The sequence below is a fragment of the Podarcis liolepis genome (assembly GCF_965112155.1).
Source record: "Podarcis liolepis genome assembly, chromosome: 10".
Classification (NCBI taxonomy): domain Eukaryota; kingdom Metazoa; phylum Chordata; class Lepidosauria; order Squamata; family Lacertidae; genus Podarcis; species Podarcis liolepis.
The window spans coordinates 33969429-33991437 of record NC_139562.1 but is presented as its reverse complement, the minus strand read 5'-3'; the positions used below and the strand labels follow the sequence as shown (position 1 = coordinate 33991437).

The 22009-nt window shown below is 41.4% G+C and overlaps 1 protein-coding gene across 13 annotated transcripts in view; it reads left to right on the top strand.

The window, feature by feature from the left end:
* Window positions 1-1060: 1060 nt before the first annotated feature.
* Window positions 1061-22009, top strand: part of CNOT4 (CCR4-NOT transcription complex subunit 4) — a 55377-nt gene continuing 34428 nt past the window's right edge. For 10 of the 13 annotated variants that reach the window (XM_083462756.1, XM_083462755.1, XM_083462761.1 and 7 more), the window contains exons 1-4: window positions 1096-1363; window positions 17497-17755; window positions 19643-19840; window positions 21578-21664. In XM_083462756.1, coding sequence (XP_083318882.1) covers window positions 17582-17755; window positions 19643-19840; window positions 21578-21664 — 459 coding nt within the window. In that variant the 5' untranslated portion in view covers window positions 1096-1363; window positions 17497-17581. Of the gene's footprint in view, window positions 1364-17496; window positions 17756-19642; window positions 19841-21577; window positions 21665-22009 lie in introns of all 13 variants that reach the window. The other 3 variants (XM_083462759.1, XM_083462757.1, XM_083462753.1) reach the window with 2 other exon arrangements.

Below are 22009 nucleotides of genomic sequence, written 5' to 3'. Positions count from 1 at the left end.
CACAGCAAGCACCCTGAAGTAAAACAATTGCAAGTTACATCAGTGCAAACATAACCAGCTATGTAGCCCCAGCCCCCATCAGCAGTACTGTAAATATATTGTAATGGGAGCAATGCGCAGCAATATCAGTTAAAACGTCTCCTGGGTGCAGAGCTACAGATAGGTAATATTGCGCCCCTGGCAGAACCATCCAGATTGCACCCCTAGCCACGGACAAATTAGCTCTTCTTTCCGCCTCTCCTCCATCCCCAACCCCCCACTCAATTCACACTCTGTTTAAAACCATTTCTTATGAGGCAATAATGGATATTGATATTTATGGACATATTTTTAAGCCGATTTTGCGCCCTCAATCGCCTGCGCCCCTTGCGGGGCCCACCTCACCACCCGCTAGCTACGGCCCTGCCTGGGTGACAGCCCGTCTCTTGAATGTACTGTGCGTATTTTTAAGTAATTAGTGCATATGAGAACAAGTCTCAATAGTGAATCTGTGTGTCATACAAGAATTACTACCGCTAGGAAATCCCCAGAGGGTTAACTGAGTTAGTGTTACAGCAGAACAACGAAGAATATTGTTTGCCACCGGGCCAGGTTTTTTTGTGATATAAGCTTTTGGCGACCCGAGTCGACGAATCATGAATCTTCATGGCACTGCCTACCCCTTCCCTCCGTGACCCTCTATCTGGCCATGCTTAAAACGATCGGAATCTGTTGCATCCTTTTGAAAAGGGGAGGGATTCTTAAATGCAGGCTCCCGCTCTCTAGGAATGTGTGCCGGAGGAAGCGGGCTGGGGTGGATAAGCGAACCGGCATTTCAAACGAACCACTAGCTGACGTTAAGCCAGCTCAGTCCCTCAGACTGATGTCGAATAAACCGGTTTAAATGCCGCAGCTATCACTGTTTCCTGGGCGACAGTGTGACCGCCTCGTCAGCAGCCTAACCCATCCCCTTTTGAACCCAGGGAAGGACACGCTCGCCGGCTGCCCTAGTTCCCTCCCCCGCCCGTAAAGACTACAACTCCCGTCATGCTCTCTCTCTCGTCGCGTCGCCTTCTACCTTTTTCCTTTCCCCCGCACCCGCCTCTCCGGCGGCTCGTGCGCATGCGCCTTGGGAGCAGCGTCCGGGGCAGGCAAGCAGTCTCTCCCTAATGTAAGATGGTGGCCGGTCTGGCAGCGGAGCGCGCAGAGCCTGGAGATTACCCGTCTCTCACATAAAGGTCGTCGGAGGAGCCGCCCGGACCCCTTCCCCGCTGCTACAGAAGCCGAGCGAGCGAGCGAGCGGGAGGAAGGGAGCGCGAGAGGGTATCGCCGCCCCCGCCGCCAGACAGCCGGTCGCCGTGGAGCAGGGACGACGAGGCGGCGGGTGAGTGAGCAGCCGGGGCTCGGGGAGCGCTAGCCGGGGCTGCCTAGCTACGAGAGAGCGGAGGCTTCGCGGGGAGCCTGCAGGCCTCGGCCATCCCTCATGCGCCTGCTCCAGACCCTGGGCCGGCGCCGGGGCTCCCTGTGGCCGGAGGGGCGGGAAGGCGGGCTGGGGCCAGCCAGGGCGGCTCCTGCCCCTGCGGCGGCGGCGGCGAGGACCGGCTCCCCTCCCTCAGGAGCGCAAGGGTGGTCCGAGGGGTTGCCGGCGCCTGGCCGCTCGCGCCGGGGACCAGCTGGATGGAGAGGGGGCTCCGAGCGAGGCGGAGGCCACGCTGTGGCTGCTCAGGGCGGGGGCTGGGGAGTCAAGAGAGGCGGAGGGCTCTCGGGCAGCGCCTCCTTCGCATCCCCATCCCCACCCCTCCGCCGCTTCTCGCGTGTGCGTGTTCAGGAGGGACCTATCGCTCATAGGCTTTGGGTCTGATAAGGTGCCGAGGAGGAGGTTTCTCCTCTTCCTTCCATCCACAGTATTGAAAGAGGTGGTGGTTGGTGGGGAGGGGAGAGCCAGGCTCTCCAGCAGCAGCACGTGTGTTTGGTAGTGGGTGGCAGTTAAGTGTCCCCCTTGCCCTATTGTGATGGGCATTTCGAATTTCCCTAGATTTTTAAAAATTTCCTCTTACGTTCCCGTACGGCTTTCCCGTTATACAGAAGTCAGTTCCTCATGCCTTAGGTTTTGTGGGATGCTCCGATTAAGTAAGGTTGAAGGCCTTTCACCGCTTTCTCTTCCATGGTCTGCATTTCCTTTCTTCGTTCAAAGTGAGGTTATGGTTCCTTCATGTATCTCTCTCTCCCCCCCCCCCCCACCACTCCACACATACTTTTTTATTTGGGTAGTAATTCCTGACAGATTTCTATACCCTGTGTACTAAAGGTAAACATGTTTCTCTGGAGCAAAATCTATGCTAGTGTAGGACATATATTGTATGTAATGTAAGCCTAGGAAGTAATGCAGTCAGGAGCTGGGGCTAGAAATTGGCATGTAATTGGCTTCCTATACCTTTCACTACTTAAGGGCTTAAGAGTTCTGCTTTTGACTTCTTATAAATTGGTTTAGATTGAAGTGGTGGTGATGTGCATGCTGTAATACTGTCTGTGTTTACCTTTTTTTTTAAATAAATAAATAATCCAGATCATGTTAGCTACTGCCTTTGTGGCCATAGGCATGTTAGCGTGGTGATAGTAATAATAAGAGCAAATGATTATTGACTGACTTTTTATTCCTTGAAATTATAACTATGAAAGAAGTTACGGAACAAATCATTAAATATGTCTGGTGTACTTGTTCCTTGTGGTTCACACAGTCCCCATAAAACATGTAGTTTTAGGAAATGTTTTGTTCAAGTAACTTCATACAGTGGTACCTCAGGTTACATACGCTTCAGGTTACATACGCTTCAGTTTACAGACTCCGCTAACCCAGAAATCGTGCTTCAGGTTAAGAACTTTGCTTCAGGATGAGAACAGAAATCGTGCTCTGGCGGGGCGGCGGCGGCAGCAGGCCCCATTAGCTAAAGTGGTGCTTCAGGTTAAGAACAGACCTCCGGAACGAATTAAGTACTTAACCCGAGGTACCACTGTATATGGTTTGATAGTCAAACACATTATACCAGGTTTAAATCATTCTGACGTTCTTAGTTTCTAATCCCCCAAACAGAAGTAACACATGCATCCATTTAGATATGTTTGACAGTTAGACATATGTAACTATTTTTATTTGTATACCAACTTTCTTGATTTGCCAAAAAAAGAAAGTTTCTTCTAAGAGAGAATTGTCACTGTATGGTACAGGGGCCACAACGACTGGAACAAGGCATTTATAACTCCGTATTTTCATTATTATTCTTGGCTTTTTTAAGAGAAAGTATTGCACACTAAAAGGTATCGGATCACGTTGTTTAAGTTGGCATCTTTGAGCCATATGCCTTGGGAGAGCCTAATCAATTCATACTGGACTAATTTGTTAGAAGAATAAATACACACAACTTCTGCATTTCTCATCAGTCATAATTGTGAAATAACCAATGTATCCTTTAGCTCATCACTGACTTCTTAAAAAGTTGCATAACATGAGACTTCTCTTGAAGCATATGCCTCCTAAAAATGAAATTCAAAGAATGTATGCAGAGCAGCACAATACAAGTCACATCCAAAATATACTACATAAAGATTTTGTATGCCCCCATCCAGAATTACTTCTGATGCAGGTGCTGTAATGTATAAACAGTAGAACTGCACAGTGTGAACAAGTCTGAGTTACTATCCATAGTTACTGCAGAAGGTAATCAAATTCAGTTGTAGGGTGATGGTCTTATTGACCATTTTCATTCCATTTGCAAATATGTAATGTACTGCTGAAATGAAGCAATTGTTTATATGGAAAAATAATAGAATATCTTAAGTTATTAAATCTTTTCATAATGTATATATGCTCTTCAACTCATGCGTCTTTCCCATAAACTCCCACTTGAATGTTTCTTCAGGTAGAAAAGGCAAATGGCCAGCCCTATTACTTTTTCTGGGTTTTCTTTTTTCATTGAATCATAGTATTGTAGAGTTGGAAGGGACCATGAGGATGATCTAGTCCAACCCCTCGCAATGCAGGAATCTGTTGCCCAACGTGGCGTTCAAATCCACAACCCTGAGATGAAGAGTCTCGTGCTCTTCTGGCTGAGCTACCCGCCCCTTTTTTCCAGTACACCACGGGGGGGGGGGAGATACTTGAATTCTAAGTGGGCTGTAGACCTGAGCACTTATATAAATAATATGTGGAATTTATCCCTTTTGATTGATGGCAAGATTGAGGCATAAAGTTGGGATTTGGAGAAGTCATCAAGTATTTCTCTTTTAGGATGGTATGGGAAAAAGAAGGTGCTATAGGGAAAGTGAATGCTTTCCTGCCAAGAGAAGGGGCATTTTGAAGAGTGATGTCACCATGAAACCTATTTGCCATAGAATTAGTGCATAAGGTGTATGGGTTATTCATTCATTTGCAGGTATAGGAATAATGTAGGTGCCTCGTTCTGCGAAAGAGAAAAGCAGTACTTCTCTAGGTAATCTGAACTAATTTGCAGTAAAATACATAGACATAAAACTATGACTCAAGTACATATCTTGAATTGTTGACTAACATGATTGAAATGTTTTAATATAATTAATTAGGAGGAACTGCCCAGCTGCTTGCTTAGAAAAACCAATTTTGCTAAAATCTCTCATGTACATAAGAGGTTGATGATATAATGTGCTACAGTACTTGATACATTCAGTTGCTGAACAACTTAGCTAGAGCCCTAGTTCATAAGCTTTGCTTCAGACTATTTGTAGTGTTCATTAATGGTGGTTTCTTCAGAATGTGGTTGCAGCTTTGAAGTACTAAAAGTAATTAGTTTTGAAAAGATGATAAGAAGAAGAAGAAGAAGAAGAAGAAGATACTGCATCTAACAGCTCAAAAAATGTTAGGAGTGGGCAGTTGTTATCCAGGCGCTTAGTCTAGGCACCAGAAGCTTCTGATAAGAGGCAGTAGTGTAGGCCTGCTACTAGCTCACCTATGTGGATTATTCTATACATGGGCAAATAACTCTGTTAACCCTCTTGTCTCCAGTTTGTATGACACAGTTTGTAACACACTCAAATATGAAAAGCAACTGGATTTTGAGCAGAGTTTTTGACAATATTCAGCTGCTTATTGTCATTGGCCTATTTCATGGCATATTAGTGGGAGTCAGGGATTGAGATAGCAGAAGGATGCCAAAATGTGGTGTTGTCCACATACTGCATGTTTGCATTAACAAACCTTTTGCCTTTTTCTTGGTTTCAATTATAGTGAGCTATGATCGGAGCCAATATTGCTGGCTCTTTAATCCTTGCATGACTCAAAACATAGCCCCTCTCAGTTATTAGTTGCCAATGTGACTTTTAAATTTGCAGGTTGAGAATATTCCATCCTTGAAATACTGTAGTGTTAATCTGATAAAGCAAAGTTGTCACAAGAATCATTGTACATTTAATTTAAACTTTATTTCTGCCCTGTTGGAAGTAATTGATTGGCTTCTACAAGGGATTTTTCTCATTCTTGAAGGGTTATTATTCTGTGGTAGAGCACACGGTTTACCTGCAGAACACCCCAGGTTAAGTCCTAACGTCTCCAGTTAGAAGGCTTTTAAATTTAGGATTGAGAACGACCTCTGCTTGAGCCCTTAACTGCCAGTTAAGATGGACAATACTGGGGCTACATAGGCCAGTGGTCTGACTTGGTATAAGGCAGTCGTGTCTTCATCTGACTCATTGACCTCTTTAATTCATGATACCACCCTGGTTTAACTACAAGCTTTGATATGCCATAGTAAGGAATAATGGTGTGCATTTTATCAATACAATATTTCAACATGTTCAGTATTTGCTGCTGTTCAAGCACATAGGGTGGCATGTACAGGTGCAGAAAAGGACAGCAATGGCTACTAGCTGTGATGACTGTATATTCCAGTGTCAGAAGCAGTATGCATCTGAATACTTGGGGACTCTGAGTGGGAAAGTGCTATTGTGCTTATGTCCTGCTTGTGGGATTCCCATAGATACCTGGTTGGCCACCGTGGGAACAGAATGCTGGACTAGATAGACCTTTGGTACAATTCAGCAGTGCTCTTCTTAACATCTTAAGTACAAGTTTACATGTAGGCTTAAATATATTTATATTTTTTTGGCCAAGATGGAAGTCTCCTTCCTGAAGTCTGGAGGGAGTTACAGGGAAGCCAACAGCATTCCAAATACAGTACAGTGGTACCTCGGCTTAAGTACTTAATTCGTTCCGGAGGTCCGTTCTTAACCTGAAACTGTTCTTAATCTGAAGCACCATTTTAGCTAATGGAGCCTCCTGTGGCCGCTGCTCCACTGGAGCATGATTTCTGTTCTCATCCTGAAGCAAAGTTTTTAACCCGAGGTACTATTTCTGGGTTAGCAGAGTCTGTAACCTGAAGCATCTGTAACCCGAGGTACCACTGTATTTAAGATAATTTTTTAAAGAAATGTTTTGAGGAATGCGGGGCTATTGCATTTTAATCATAGGAATAGCATTTCTTATGCAAGGTGGAAGCTGTAAATTGTAAATTTGCTCCTGTTGTAGTGAAGCTTGACTATTAAAATATGCAGGTGTATTAACTTAGGCATATTGTTATGCGCATGAATTGTATTTGAATTTTCAACAGGCCAATATTATTTAATTTTTATATATATTCACAGTGAGGGAACAAGAAACCCACCTGTTCAAGTGGCTAATCAGCAGCAAGTACTCAGTGGAGCTTCTTTCCAGCTCTGGTTTCATTGTAGTAAAACAATCTGAACTGTGTTTAAGACACCAGTTTAGTTTATCCCAGCAGAATTCTTAAATGTCAAGCCTAAAATTCAAATCTATTGAGTTTCTTGGAGGAAAAATGTGGTTTTGTTGTACCCTGTCCATGGTGCTGCAGTGAAGGTGACTTTCTATATTAGTGAGCAGGTGTTCCAAACCAATGTGGTCTCCATTTTGTTTGTTGAATTATTGGATCAACAACTATTGAACCAATATTTATTATGCTCTTTGGAGTATACCTGTGAGTGATGGATTGTAATAAGTAAATTAAGAAGCCTTCATGAAGGATGATGTAATTTCAATGAGAACATTACCTACATGATTCCTGTTAAACAGTTGGCTTGTTAAGCCATGGCAGTTAGCTTTCAAATAATTTATTGTATGTGTAGATTGCAGGGACGCGGGTGGTGCTGTGGTCTAAACTACAGAGCCTAGGGCTTGCCAATCAGAAGGTCGACGGTTCGAATCCCCGTGACGGGGTGAGCTCACGTTGTTCGGTCCCAGCTCCTGCCCACCTAGCAGTTTGAAAGTACGCAGTGCAAGTAGATAAATAGGTCCCCCTCCGGCTGGAAGGTAAACGGTGTTTCTGTGCGCTGCTCTGGTTCACCAGAAGCAGCTTAGTCTGCGGACAAACGCTGGCTCCTTGGCCTATAGAGCGAGATGAGCGCGCAACCCCAGAGTCATCTGCGACTGGACCTAACGGTCAGGGGTACCTTTACCTTTACCTAGATTGCAGGTGTGTAGTTGTGTTAACCTTTCATAGAGTTCTTGAGAAAACTTGCTAGCTATTTGTGCTCTGCAAGAGTCACCTAGAAAAATGTCCAGTTGACAACCTCGGTGTACTTTGAATGCCACACACCTGCCATTGTATGGTGGCGTATTAATTTCTGATTTGACATTAACTTTTTTGAAGCTGTAGATTTAGCTTGTACCAGAATGTATGTTTAATAGTACTGTGTTTATAAACCACATTTATTCCAGTGCACTTCAGATACTTTACAATGTAAGATACATACTTAAACAGTAATCAGAAATATACAAAAGACAAAACGGTAAAACAGCAAAATTGTCTCAGGCAGTGTTCGAAACTCCCATTGTTCTAGGCGCATTTTGCGACAGGTATTTGCACTAGTGTGAGCCGTTTCTGAGTTCTGGGCACAGTACTGCACCTAAGATTTCAGATTAAAACTGCAGAGTGGAAGGAAAGGAGTACCTTTTTCTGCCTCCGTGCCTCCAGCTACTCTTCGAAGACTGGAGAAGAGACCCTCTTAAGACTATTAGGGGGATGGGCATGGGAAGGACTAGACCATGTGAAAAATGGATGTAATATTTTAGCTGCAGTTCAGGCATTGGAGCAGCCATGCTATCTTGATGAATTGGGCCTGGTTGGCCTCCCCTATGTCATGTTATTTTTCCTGAAAGTCAGGTGGTTCACCCTCCCGGTGACACATTGTCATCTGACTAGTGATAGAGGTCGATTTACCTCCTGTCAGCTGTGCATTTCCAAGCAACATACAAGAGTGCATTATATAATGTTCTATTAAGATATGCATGCAGGCAACCCCCGATTTGCGCAGGGGTTGCATTCTTGGTCATTGCACGCTTGCCCCTGTTCCACCCTTTTAGTGACATATTTTATGACATTTGCAGGTTCAGCATGTGTGTGCAATTGCACACATATTGGTCACACCTAAAACGGGGTTACCCGTATACCTTTCATATGCTTAAGGTAGGGAATTTAGGTTAGGTTTGAAATAAATCAGTATTATATACCAACTTGTCCCTCTGAAATTTGTTTTTATCTGCTATGCAGATGCTTAGCTTGCACAAGCGAAGAGTTTATCAGTTTCATTACATTTTTCTTCCCGCCCCCCATTAGGCTTCAGACAGCGAGATAATGTGCATATGAAGGAACAATGACAGTGTAAAACTCTGAGCTATGGGTTAGGGACTAAAGGCTCCACATAGAAAAGTCCAAATTTCTACTCTTTTCAAATTTGATATACCCAGTGTGATTTACTGTCAGGTTTGACTTTGATGGGAGAAACTCTCAAGCAACTGTATCATAAGGTGGTTGTGAGGACAGGGTAATTGGTGGGAAATCATACTATTCCATTAGTCTTCAGTTCCCAACTCTAGTTTCCTGCTTCTTTCCCCACTCTGTCTCTTGTGTTCATAGGCTGTTTTGTTCCCTGAAGTCTTGGCTAATTTAAAATGTACTGTACCATAAGGTGCTTAAGCATATCTTTTTGTAAGTTGGTAAATGGTAAAGAAAGTAAAGAATCAACATTGTGCTAAACTGTTTTATGGAATCTTAGAACAGTATTTACACATAAAACATTATCATTCCAAAACAGAAGTAATTCCAGTTTCTAATGAGAGATCTTGCTTTCTGTTCATGTGCATGGGTATATCATTGTACCAGTGGAGAGAATGTGATCAAGGTTTTCTCTTTGGTGAATCATGAGGATAACCCTCCAGTACTCATTAGCTATCTTTGCAGTTATATTACACTGGCTCATTGTGATCTTATAATAAGAATTTAGTTCTTTGTTCCTCTTAAGAATCAATGATAATGGTTTTTTCTCTGCCTTCTACAAGTACATGGTATGTATCATATGCTAGAATACTGAACTTGTGAAAAGAAAGGGTACTAATGTCACTACAAATGCTTTACCTAATGTGTGAAAATGGGCTTTATTTTAAGGAAATGTTATGAACTAGCTCATATCTCCTGATGGAGTCTATTCACTGTTTGGGCTAAGAGTTAAATGGTAGGACTCTTCTGTTGTGAAGTGGAACATTCCCACAAGAGGTGGTGGACTCTCATTCCTTGGCAGTTTTAAGCAGAGGTTGGGTGGCCATCTGTCATGTATGATTTAATTGAGATTCCTGCATTGCAGTGGGTTGGATTACATGACCCTCAGGGTCCCTTCCAACTCTACGATTTTATGATTCCATGAATCACATGTTTGCATAGGCTGTACTTGAATTGTCTGTTGTCCACTGATTTTATGGCAAGCAATATAAAAACTTTTTGAAGCATTCTTTTCATTCCCCAGAAAAGCTAACGTTTGAGTAACTAATAAAAAGAAGTTCCTTCATAATATTCTATATCAAGAAAGCCCTTCCGCTTACTATATCAAGAAAGAGAAGCTGCTTGTAAACTTATTTCAGATCAAGATATAACTGCTGAATGCAGAGAAAAGTAATTGTACAAGCTCTGATTCTTTTCCAGAACTTTAACTTTAAAGATATGTTTCAAGTTTATATAATCTTACTTATTATCCTTGTGGCATTTTCAAAAACAATAATACCAGCTTCTATTTTGGTGATGTGTTGGACTAATCTAGACTGGATTTTAAAACTCCTGATAGAAAACTTGTCTGGGTTTGTCTGCACACATGTATAAAGCTGTTCACACCAATATGTCATTCAGTAGCTGCATATACACAGATGGCTGCAAGTCACCTGTAAAAGAAAAGATTTGGTAGATAGCTGCTGCTACTTGAAGGTACCCTGATGAGAAACTGTATCTAGGAAACTTGATGAAAGAAATACATATATATATTTACTATTCCAATGCTGTGGCGCTCATGATATTGTTCTTCCGTAGCACTTGTGATTAAATTAGAGCACATGCCCAGCAGTTGTATGTTTTGGTTTCACATAAGCAGAAGTAACCTGTTGGCATGAGAAACATCTTCAAAAAATGTCCTTGTGTTAGGTGTATCCCCAAGTGGTAATTACAGAGTAAGCTAGGGCTGCCGTATGTCCAGAATTTCCCAGACATAGCCTGGATTTGACCCTCATAAAAAGCTCAACAACTTTGGCAAGGGGAAAAAAAGCTCAACAATTTTATTTTCACTTTTTGTAATATGACAACCCTAGGGTAAGCAATCAGGGTTTCATTGAGGTTAGGTAAAGACCTTGTTGCATGTATGAAACAACCATTGAGCTCTCTATCTCTCTCACTGGTGTATGGCAAAAGATAAGGCTTCTGAACTTAGAACTGCTTTGCTTCTCTTAATTTTAAAGGGTATTAAACTTTCATATTAATTTGGGGAGGGGGGATTATTAGGTTGCTCTTATTTTTATTATGTATTTTGATATTGTGATTTATGTTGTGAACTGCCCTGAGACCTGCAGGTATAGGGTGCTATACTAATTTTGATAATAATAAGAACAATAAAAATAGTAATAATTCTCCCTCCCAAAAAAACCCTTTTACTAAAGCATCTATTTCATGATTCATAAGTTCCAAAAGACAGTTGACTTGGTTCAATCTGGGGGCTCGGACACATGTCTACTTGTCCCATTCCTTGAAAGCAGGGGTCCAAAAGGTTTTCTGCTTGTCCTCTGCTTTCTAGGCATGGGTCTGAGTGGTTTTACATTTGTTCCACATCTTTCCCTGGCAAAACCAGCTCTTTTACCACTGATTTGGAGCCAATGTCAATCTGCTGAAAACCCAGTTGGCGTTTGCTCCGATTCAGCAGTAAAGAGCATTTTTCTTTTTCTTCAGAGAAATGTGGCAGGGCAAGCAGATGTGTGGACAAGCCTTTATCTCCCCAGCATATTTCTCTATGCAGTATTGGCCTGAAATGGCATTTTTCTTAAGAATGTGAGCACATAAGTAGGACTTTGTCTACCTTTCTGAGAATCTTCAGAAGTGATGTAAGCTCACTTGCACATCTGATTTTAACTTCTGGGCAGAGTAGTCCAAAATGGGGCAGAGGGATAACTAAAGGTGAACATGTTGCCTGATCAGAATCTTAAGGCATGCAGTGAAAGAGAGGGAGAGTGTTTTTACCTTTTCCCGTGCCCAAAGTCCCCCCTACTTTTTCTTTAAAGCAGTTTTTCTCCTAGTGTATATTTCCCCTCTTTTGTGTGCAGGTCAGGGCAAGGCTTTGGATTCTTCATAACTCCAGATTTGACACACCCCTTCTTTCTTCTACAGAAGTCAGAACTCCAATGTCAGTAAGGCAGGGGCCACAGAGGTTTAGAGGTTGTATGGCGTATGAGGTCTCTCTCCACCCTCAGAGGGGGGAGATCCAAAACACTCTGTGGCTCCTTAGATGCCTTCCCAAGGACCATAGCGTTACGTTGTTAATAGATGTCCTTTTCCTGTAATTATTTCAGTTTTGGTCATGCCCATAACAGTGTGTGTGTAGTAACATTACATTTGTGAGAACAGTAAAAATGATTTTAGTGCAACCATCAAAAATCTTAAATAAAATGTGTGATTGTAACAGTGATTGTGATTACCTTTTGAAGGGTTATAATAAAATTTATGAATGTAATTACAACACCTGAATGTCACTTTTAAGTACTACACCATGTTTAAATTAAGACCAAAGTTAGAACATTGAGTACATGGTAGTAAATGTAGCTTGTAAGTATTCTGACTGCTGCTCTAGATCAGGCTTCCTCAACCTCTGTCCTCCAGATGTTTTTTGGCCTACAACTCCCATAATCCCTGGCTAGCAGGACCAGTGGTCAGGGATAATGGGAATTGTAGTCTCAAAACATCTGGAGGGCCAAGGTTGAGGAAGCCTGCTCTAGATATTTGAAATCTGGCTATATTGCCATAACTAACTCTTAAAATAAGGACTGCTGCGTAGATAGTGGCTTATCTCAAAAATAGTTACCAGTACATATGTGAACAGCAATTTAGGTTCTTAGCTGTTGACAATCTCTCTAGTTAACTTGGAATAATAGGTAATATGATAAATCTTATTGGAGTAGCATATATGTAGCAAGCATAGGTGAACTTTTCTGCCATACAGTACAGGGCTTCCTCTGTTAGAAATAAGAAACTCTGTGAGAAGGCACAGTGGCTGTAATAAGAGACTGCATTTTAGAAATTGTGTTTTGTGCTTCTTAACTGTGATTCCACATTAATCTTTCCTTTCCCTCTAAATTGAAAAACCAAAACCTAAAAGCCTTTTGACATTGTTAAAGTGGTCCAATAAATTCTCAGCCTTCTAATAATCTTAGTTGTCTTTTTCTGTACCTCCTTAAGTTTAATATTCTTTTGAGGTGCATTGATTATATCTATACACAGAATTCTAAATGTGGCCAATTTACAGACTGATATAATGGCCTTACGCTAATAGCATTATGTTAATTGCTGTGCTCAGTCTCATGTGATAGGATTTGGCTTTTTCTACATAAGTGTGGAGCTGAGCTGACTCTTTCAGCCTAGTGTTTCCTATGTAAATTCTTAATCAAACCTGCCAAAGTTTATCTGTTTGAAGAATAAAATTCAGTAACTTTTCTAAATAAAAAGTTACTAGTCAGTAAAACTAGCATATTTTGATTTTCAGCAGGTTTTACCTCATTGCTTTCAAGCTCTGGGCTTTCACTGATATTTGGCCAGACACCTTTGAAACTGTTAAATTGCTTCATCCTGAGTGACTAAGTATTTACTTCTTGGATCTAGTAACAGAGGCGAACTGAAGGCTTGCCTTATGCAGAGTTAGACCAGTGGTTCATCTAGTTCAGTATTGTCAACACTGAATGATAGCAGCTCCTGAGAGTTTCAGACAGAAATATTTCTCAGCCCTCCTTTGACTTACCAAGGATTGAACTGGGACTTTTTGTACCAAAAGCATTTGCTGCACCACTGAGCTGCAACTCTTTCCTTAACTGTTAAGTAGTGCCCATGATAGTTCTCTCCTATGAATATGTTGGATGCAAGCATGCAGCAAAATGTACACCTGTGTGATGGTTACATGGCAACCTATGTGTAGGGTTTGTATATAGTAGTGCATTCCTTATAGAGGCTCTCACCTGCATCTTTTTCTGTATCTAACCCATGCTAATTTCTAGCTCTCCTGTTTCTCTTGTTCAACTTAGTTTTATCTTATTTGTGAACTGTCCATTCCTGAAACCAATGTTCAAGTCTGACTATAGCATATGGTTTTATACAGCTACAGCAGAGCTTTCCAGACTTTTCATGTTGGTGACACACTTTTAGGCATGCATCATTTTGCGACACAGTAACTCAGTTTTACTAGCAAACCGGAGGTTAAACTAAACACTTTCCAGCCCCGGAAGGAGCGTGGGGAGTGTTTGTGTGACACACCTACACACTGCAGCCAACACACTAATGTGCCGCGATACAGTTTGGAAAGCTCTGACCTACAGTAACACTGTGATCATAATACTATGTACATTTATGTACTCTTTTGTTAATGATGCTATAATTTTAGAAAAAGTGGTTGGAAACAGTGAAGCCTGACCAGCTTCCTTTTTTGAACTGATCCTTTCTTCGTGTTGGAGTGCTTAATTTCCTTCTCAGTATTAACTCCTGACAAGGTCTTAACTTCATTGGATTAACTTGGGAAGCGTGCAGTTTTCTTTATTTGATATCTGGACCTTCTAGGGCACTCTTCCCTCATGTTCTCAAGCTTATTTTTCCAACCACAAAAACCAAAACTTTGGGATGGGGGGGGGAGCAGGAGAGACTACACAAAAAGCACCTCTGCATAGGAAGTATGAAATCCACATAGACTGTCATATGATTACATATTTGTCTCTGGCTGCACATAAATGTAGAACTTGCAACAGGGTGATGAACATATTTATAGAGAAGTACACTCACAAGCAGGACTCATCAGCTGGGGCTGTGGTCTTGCTAGTTTCAAGAAATAAATCCCTAGTCACTCAGGATGCAATATTTTAAATGGTTTCTAGCCTTGTGTGGTTCATGTATCAGTAAAACTACAGTACTTGATATTTTCTAGACTCCTGGGCAGCACAGAAGTACTCATAGACAGTGTGTGGACCCCATGTTCATTCTCTGTGGTATAGATACAGCAATATGATGCTTCAGAGTTACAAAATAGAACTGTACGTTTTTTAGATTGGAGTTCATCTTCTGTGGAGAAGGGCCATAGCTCAGCTGTAGAGTATCTGCTTTGCATGCAAAAGGTCCTAGGTCCAGCCCCTGCATCTCTAAGTAGAGTTGAGAGGGTTTCCACCTTAAATTCTGGGGAGCTGTGCATTTAATGACGGCACATATATTTTGCGTAGTTACACTTCATGCAAATGTGTTCATGCTGTGACTTCTGAGTTAATGAAGTTTGTAATAGAAGATGTTTGCTGTATAAAAAGCAGTTACTTAACAGGGTGCCAAAAATAGTATCTGGGGAGTAAACTGAGGAAAGTCTTGCTAAAGTGTCCAGTTTCATTTAGAAGAGACTTATAGGCTCATCAGGACTAACATATGGGCCTGCATTATATGTCCATGGATGTTAAAAGGATGCAAGCTGTAGTAATGAATAGGTATAAGCTGTGGTTGACTTCTGCAGATTGGAGCCCTAAAAATCTGCAGAATTTCTAGGTGATAACAAGAATTTGGGGCATCGACCAAGGAGACCTGAGGTCACATTCCTGTTGATCCGTAATGCTCACTGGATGACCCAGACTAATATTGTTTCATCCACTTACCTTGCAAGGTGGTTGTGCATGAGATAGCTCCCATTTAGCTGCTTTGAGATTCTCTGGGAAGAAGAAGATACAAATTCAAAAAGGAAAGTACAATAAAGTATTTCCAAATTTTCTGTTTTGGATCTAGTTAATTTACTTACATGTGATGGCAAGAAGCTCAGCGGTTGGTTATTTCATTCTAAAGCACTTTCAGATTGCTTCAGATACATTTTATGCAGGACACTCCTAACTCTTATGCCAGTGGTTTTCAACCAGTGTGCCGCTGGCTTCACATTCACCTTTGGCAAGTCTCCATTGGGGCACTAAGGCTGGGAGCATCCTTTTCACAGACCCCTGTGGGGCAGTGTGGGGAGACACCTCTCTTTGGGGTGGGTGGGGGACAGCTCAGAGACCGGGGCGGTGACAGCGGCTGCCCGGAGGACTCCCAAGGAGCGGGGAGGGAAGGCTGAGGGGACGCTCCACAAGGGAGGGTATTTGAAAAAGGATGAGAGGCTGCCAGCTCTGCAGGCAAGGGGTGACATAACTGGGCTCCTGAGCCCCACAGTGGTGCTGCAGAAAGAATTTAGTTGGTCAAGGGAGCCATGGACTCAAAAAGACTGAAAACCTCTGTCTTCTGCTGTCAGTGTAACTCCACTGAAATTCAGTAAGAATTTCTAAGTCTGTTTGCTGACACCTACACCCCATTCTCTAGATTAGAATCTGGTTGTATTTGCCCACTGAGGGACAAGTAGGGCAAATTAGAAGACAGGATATTCAGATATCATTTGTGTTGTTAATTACAAATCTTGAACGGCATTATGATAAGCAAAACTATTTCAGTTTGTTCCAAACAAATTATGAACTTTGTTAAATACTTGGACAAATCAGTCTTTTACATGTATAGAGAATCCCAACTATAGTTTCTCAACATAGTACCTAAGGTTACTTTTAGCACACCAGTTCATGTTAAATTCTAAATAGTATCTGCTTCTGGGCACCAAGATAATTGTGCTATTATCTTGTAGTTCCCAGATGTTTATGTTTGTATTTGTGGCCTAGTTCTACCTATTGTTGTAGAAGTCACTATTCCTTGTGCTCCATTTTTTTCTGCAACCAGTAGTGGCAGCTTGCTGATGTTTGTAAAGAGCTTTTTAGTTAGTTTTTCATCTTGCCATATTGATGGGATCCACTGGAAATTGAGCAAGTGTTACAGGAAAAAACATTGAGGTTGTTTGGGATAATCATACTGATAATATCAGTGCTTTTCTGAATCAATTCAAGAATTGTTTGCTTCAGTACTGCAAATGGTGCACACTTAGATGAACACTATTTACACGGGCTGGCATTGATGGTGGTTCTGAGCTGACTTTATGTGTTTGCTGGACCCCTGGCACTTCAGTGAATAAAATGTAAAATTTCTCTAACTCTGCCTGAGCAATGTTTGCCAAAGAATCAAATGCAGGGAACCTTCTTTCTGAAGGTCAGATTGCCTCCAAGATAATGTTGGTACATGGGGTACATGCTGGTAGTGGGTGGGGCAAGAGACAGGGTACCCCTTTTCTTCCTTTCTGTCACACAATTTTTCTCGTGTTTTTCCTTTCCTTTCCATCTATATTATATTAAACCAAAGGCTGCAGATTTGACTGCTATTGATTTAGTTGATCACTGAACAGACTGCTGCAGGCCAGTTACTATCACAGTAATTATACTGGAGAGCTTGCATACAACCTCCACATACCGTTGTGATTTCTAAGATATAGAATATACTCATGTGTTATAAATCCAAGGACATGTTGAGGTTTTTCTTGATGCCAGCCCTCGGCTGTGGAATTTCATTCCCCTCAATTGAATACTGCTTGGCTATTGGTTCATTTTTAAGTGTGGTAAATGTCTTCACCACATATTGAGGGTTGGGGGGAGGGCTACAAACCCCAAAGCGTATAAATGCTTTCTGTGAATCATGTAAGAACAAAGATTTGAAGAAATTTTCACTTTGGCTGTTTACTTGGAGGACTTCATTGCGCTGTTATACAACAAAGGGTTTGTAAAATAATTTGAGATGTTTGCTTAAATGACAGTGGGAAACTAAAGGGTTAGATGCCACTCTTTTTCACAGTTCACTGAGAGTGGAAAACTTTGTGGGTTAATACCCCTTGAAAACTAAGTTGGAGGCTGTGAAATATTTTAAGCAAAAGCAATGGGGAAAAAAACAATCTTATAAACTGCTTTTTGATTCAGGGTGAATTAATTGGTTATGCTCCAGTGTAGACTTAAATAGTAATTCATTCATCTTTTTTCTTTTCCAGATCTTCAAGTATCTTCATTTTAGTTTTCTGTGCTATTCCTCCCTTAAGTTATTATATACTTTTTTGCTGCTGTGCGAAAACAGAGATGTCTCGCAGCCCAGATGCGAAGGAAGACCCTGTGGAATGCCCCCTTTGTATGGAGCCTCTTGAAATTGATGACATAAACTTCTTCCCTTGCACCTGTGGTTACCAGATCTGTCGCTTCTGTTGGCATCGTATTCGCACTGATGAGAATGGGCTTTGCCCTGCTTGCAGAAAGGTATATTAAGTTCATTAGAATAAATTTGGTTATGTAATAAGGTTCACCAACATGAAATGTTGCTTTAAACATGATGTATCTTGTCCCCTAAGACTGTATCTTGGGGTTCACTGTCAAACCAGGGAGGAACATGGAGTCCCTTTAAGTGAAATATTGATCTTTGTTTGACTTTTGAGTTCTATACTTTCCGCAAAGTACAGTGGTACCTCGCAAGACGAATGCCTCGCAAGACAAAAGAGTTTTTCGTTTTTTGAGTTGCTTCGCAAGACGAATTTCCCTATGGGCTTGCTTCACATGACGAAAACGTCTTGCAAGTTTGTTTCCTTTTTCTTAAAACCGTTAATACCCAGGAAACCGTGCTTCGCAAGATGAAAAACCTCACAGAACGAATTAATTTCGTCTTGCGAGGCACCACTGTATTCTCCTGAACTCATGAATTGTCAGAAGTCAAGTATCACTGTAAACATCGGTTTAGTGGTACATATATCATAGGGCAATACAGTATCCTCCACTTCTTCCACCCACAGCTGTTTCCAGTCGTCTCCTCTGAAATCTGCAACAAGTGTCTTGGTTGGCAGGGCAAGTGGGAATAGGGTGGTCAGACAGATGGAAAGACTTTCCTCCCATCATAGGACATGTTATCAGAGCAACAGGCAAAAAGGGAAGCAGGTTTCTGTGTAAGATACCCAGATAAGTAAGATACATTGTCACTGTTCAAGGACACATTCTAGCCAAGCAAAAGAGCTGGAGGAGAATATGGAGTAGGGCCAGTGAAGGGTGTCTAAGTCCTGATGGCCAGATTAGAGAAGCCTGGAAGGCAGCACTTGGCCTCTGGGCCTGAGGCTTCTCACCTATGGTTTTCTTGATATGGTCAAGGGATCAGGGACTTTTATCCTTCGATGGAGCACATGGGATGGGCATCTGGCAACATAGCTGGGACACTTTAAATGTTGTTTGCTCATGAAAAAGCAATTCCCACACTACTTGTGCTAGTACACTTGTGGTATCCAGTTAAGTGATGCTTAGTGTACATCCATTGAAATAAACTAAAGTTCATTTATTTCAGTGGGTCTAAGTAAGACTTAGCCAGGTGCCACCCTAAAACTGTTTTCAGTTTAACTTCTTTAAATGAACAGATGTGTTTTGGTTATTGCATCATCTCTATCTTTTTTCTAAATTTGCACCTTTTCTGTAATGTGGTGAGGTGTTTGAAATCTGTAGATGCTCATTAAGTACTTCACTAGGACATTTGTTTTGAATGCTTCTGATGACCCAGCTGTTTGAACTCACTGACCTGCTAAAGTGGGTCACATTTCATGTGCCAGTGGTGGTTAAAGGGAGGCATGTGTAAAAAACTGAATGTTGCATTGCATCCCTTTAAGCTTTTGATTTTTTTAAAAGGGTTTTTTTTTAAAAAAAAGGTATTAATCAGCATGGTATTGTCATATATTGTGTTTTTGTGACAAGTTACTGTTAGTGTTTTATCATGACACTCATACTCGTATAATATCAGCCATTATATTTTCAGATGCCTGCTTTGAAACAAGTTTACATCTAATCACTATGTTTTCTGTATTCTATAGAAATGCACCAAGCTTCTCACAATGAGAAGACAGGTAATGGCAGCCTATCTACCATTACCTTTATCTGCTGCTGCACAATTCAAGGGAGGAAATGTCACCCATCTTTGCAAAGGATGATATCAAAGTTTAAGAAGCCTCACTGGCAGAAAGTGCACACCTATTCCTTGGTGGGCTCAGATTTATTTGAAGTCATTGCTTGTTTCTATATCATTCATATAGCATCTATTGCAGTGGGCTTGAGGTTTGCAGGAAACAGTGATGTGGAAATTATTAATCAAGGCTTACCCACTTTTCTTTTTATCAGCCATATCCAGAAGATCCAGCAGTGTATAAACCACTCTCCCAAGAAGAGCTGCAAAGGATAAAAAATGAAAAGAAACAGAAGCAAAATGAAAGAAAACAGAAGATATCAGAGAATCGTAAACATCTGGCCAGTGTACGGGTTGTACAGAAGAATCTTGTATTCGTAGTAGGGTTATCCCAACGCCTAGCAGATCCAGAGGTAAGCAGCTGCCAGAAGTCTGAACTTCCTGTAGAATAACTGTATCCTGAACTTTTGCTGCAGTTATTATAGTTGCCAAATAAATTCCTACTCAAGTTAGTTGATTCTTCTGGTCTTTTCAGTGGTGTTCAGTACCACCAACCCAGGGCTGCGGACCCATAAAATGATGCCGGTTGAATTCTGTTATATCCCATGGTCATTAGTCTGGGAATCCTGGTTGAAAAGTCATCAGTACGCTGATGATACTCGGCACACATACTCTTTTTCATGAGACCCTAGGGAGACAGTGGACACTGAAGTTGTCTAGAGGGAGCAGTGTGTCATTGAATATGCAATAACAATCCTAATAAGATAGAAATATTGTTGATTGTGAGAACCAGTGGATCTGGAGTTAGTTGTACAGCCTGCCTTGGATGGGGCTGCATTTGCTCTGAAAAGGGAGGCTCCCAGTTTGATGTTTTCTTTGATCTGGAACAGCTTCTGGATGCTGGGCTTGGACCACTTTTGCTGACATACTAAGCTGCACTTACTTGCAGAAGACAATTCTGACCATAGTAATTCATTCTGAAGCCTGCTAAAGCAACAACTTTGATAGTATGACTTTACATGGGGCTGCTCTTAAAAGCTTTCAGAAATTTTAGTTGGTGAGAACACTATGACCAGACTATCTTAAACTGGTCAGTGAGACATATTACTATGTTGGTGCTCAATCTGCAGGAGTGCTATCAGGATTTTCTGGGCCTGGTACACTGTATTGGGACCTCTGATCTACTCACAAAAGAGGACATTTGCATATTCAAATCTTTGTGCCCTTTTGCTGATAGCTATGCAATGAATTGTTAATTAATGCTTGCACCATAGATCCTGCACAGCAGGAGACATGCCCAATTCCTCCAAATTTTGAATTCACCATAGTTTTCTTTAGCATTCACCTACACTTACTGTGTAGTAGTATTTCAGAAAATAACTTCTGGGGACTACATGATCTCAGACAATCCCACCATAGGAAAGATGCATTCTGGTTGATAAGAAAAAAGCGTATTCTACAGAGGTTCCAAGTGCTACAAAATGAGATGGAATCAGGAAAAGTGCACCAAAGGGGAGGGGAAAACATAAGCTCTTTAGGATCCCATGAATTTCTTTCTCTTGATGCTCACAAAGTGCACTCTTCAACCACAATTCTGTCTTTATTCATTGGCTAAAAAACACTTAAACACAGGAGCAGACAGCCTAGCACATTGCTTAGTAGGGTACCTGAACACCTTGCTTTATAAGTTTATTTCTAGGAGGGCTAGATTTTTTAAATGAAAGCTCATAGTCTGGGGTCCCTGCTGGCAGTGGGCCTGTTAAATTGGTACCCACTTGGCATACCTTTCAATCTCCACTTGGAATTTTATGTGATTTATGGACTGCAGGCTGTTAGAAGAACTCATTATAATACAGTGTTGTTAGATTTCGGGAGAGAGAATTGAAGTTATCTGCTACTAATTGTAGGAAATATGGTATGTGCTCAGTACCAGTTACGTGCCTGGGTGGAGACTCCCACGCTGCTCCAGTTGACAGCCTGAGACCAATGTTTTGTATAGTTCATTTGTAACTGCTTAGCAATTTTCCATTGCTTTCTTTGGTTAAAAGATTTTACAAAGGGATCAAAAATAGTTAGGCATCTCTTAGTAGTCTGAGTTTTGTCTGAGCTGCTTCTTAATATTGCTTTTTTATCGGTAATCTTCCAAACAGGTTTTGAAAAGGCCCGAATATTTTGGGAAATTTGGTAAAATACACAAGGTTGTAATCAACAACAGCACATCATATGCAGGCTCACAGGTAAGATACTGATTTCCCCTTGACCTAGGCAAAAGGTGGGTGTTCAGCTGGAGTTCCAACAGTTTCAGTTGCATATGGACAACTCATTTTTTACATACTTGGGTCAAAAACATTCCATACTGGAACATTTCAGCAGCTCTGTTTTTGTCTGCATGTACTAATAACCAGAGTCAGATTAATTCTACAATGTAGAATACCCAGCAGTAAGGTGTAAACTGCCCCTGAATTTCTACAATTAGAATGTAATTTCAGTTAAGTGTAGCCTATGAATGTATTCCCCTGCAAACATGTGTCCAGATCTTTTCATTTGTTCTGTCTGGAATGTAGCCTCCTTATTATTGCCTC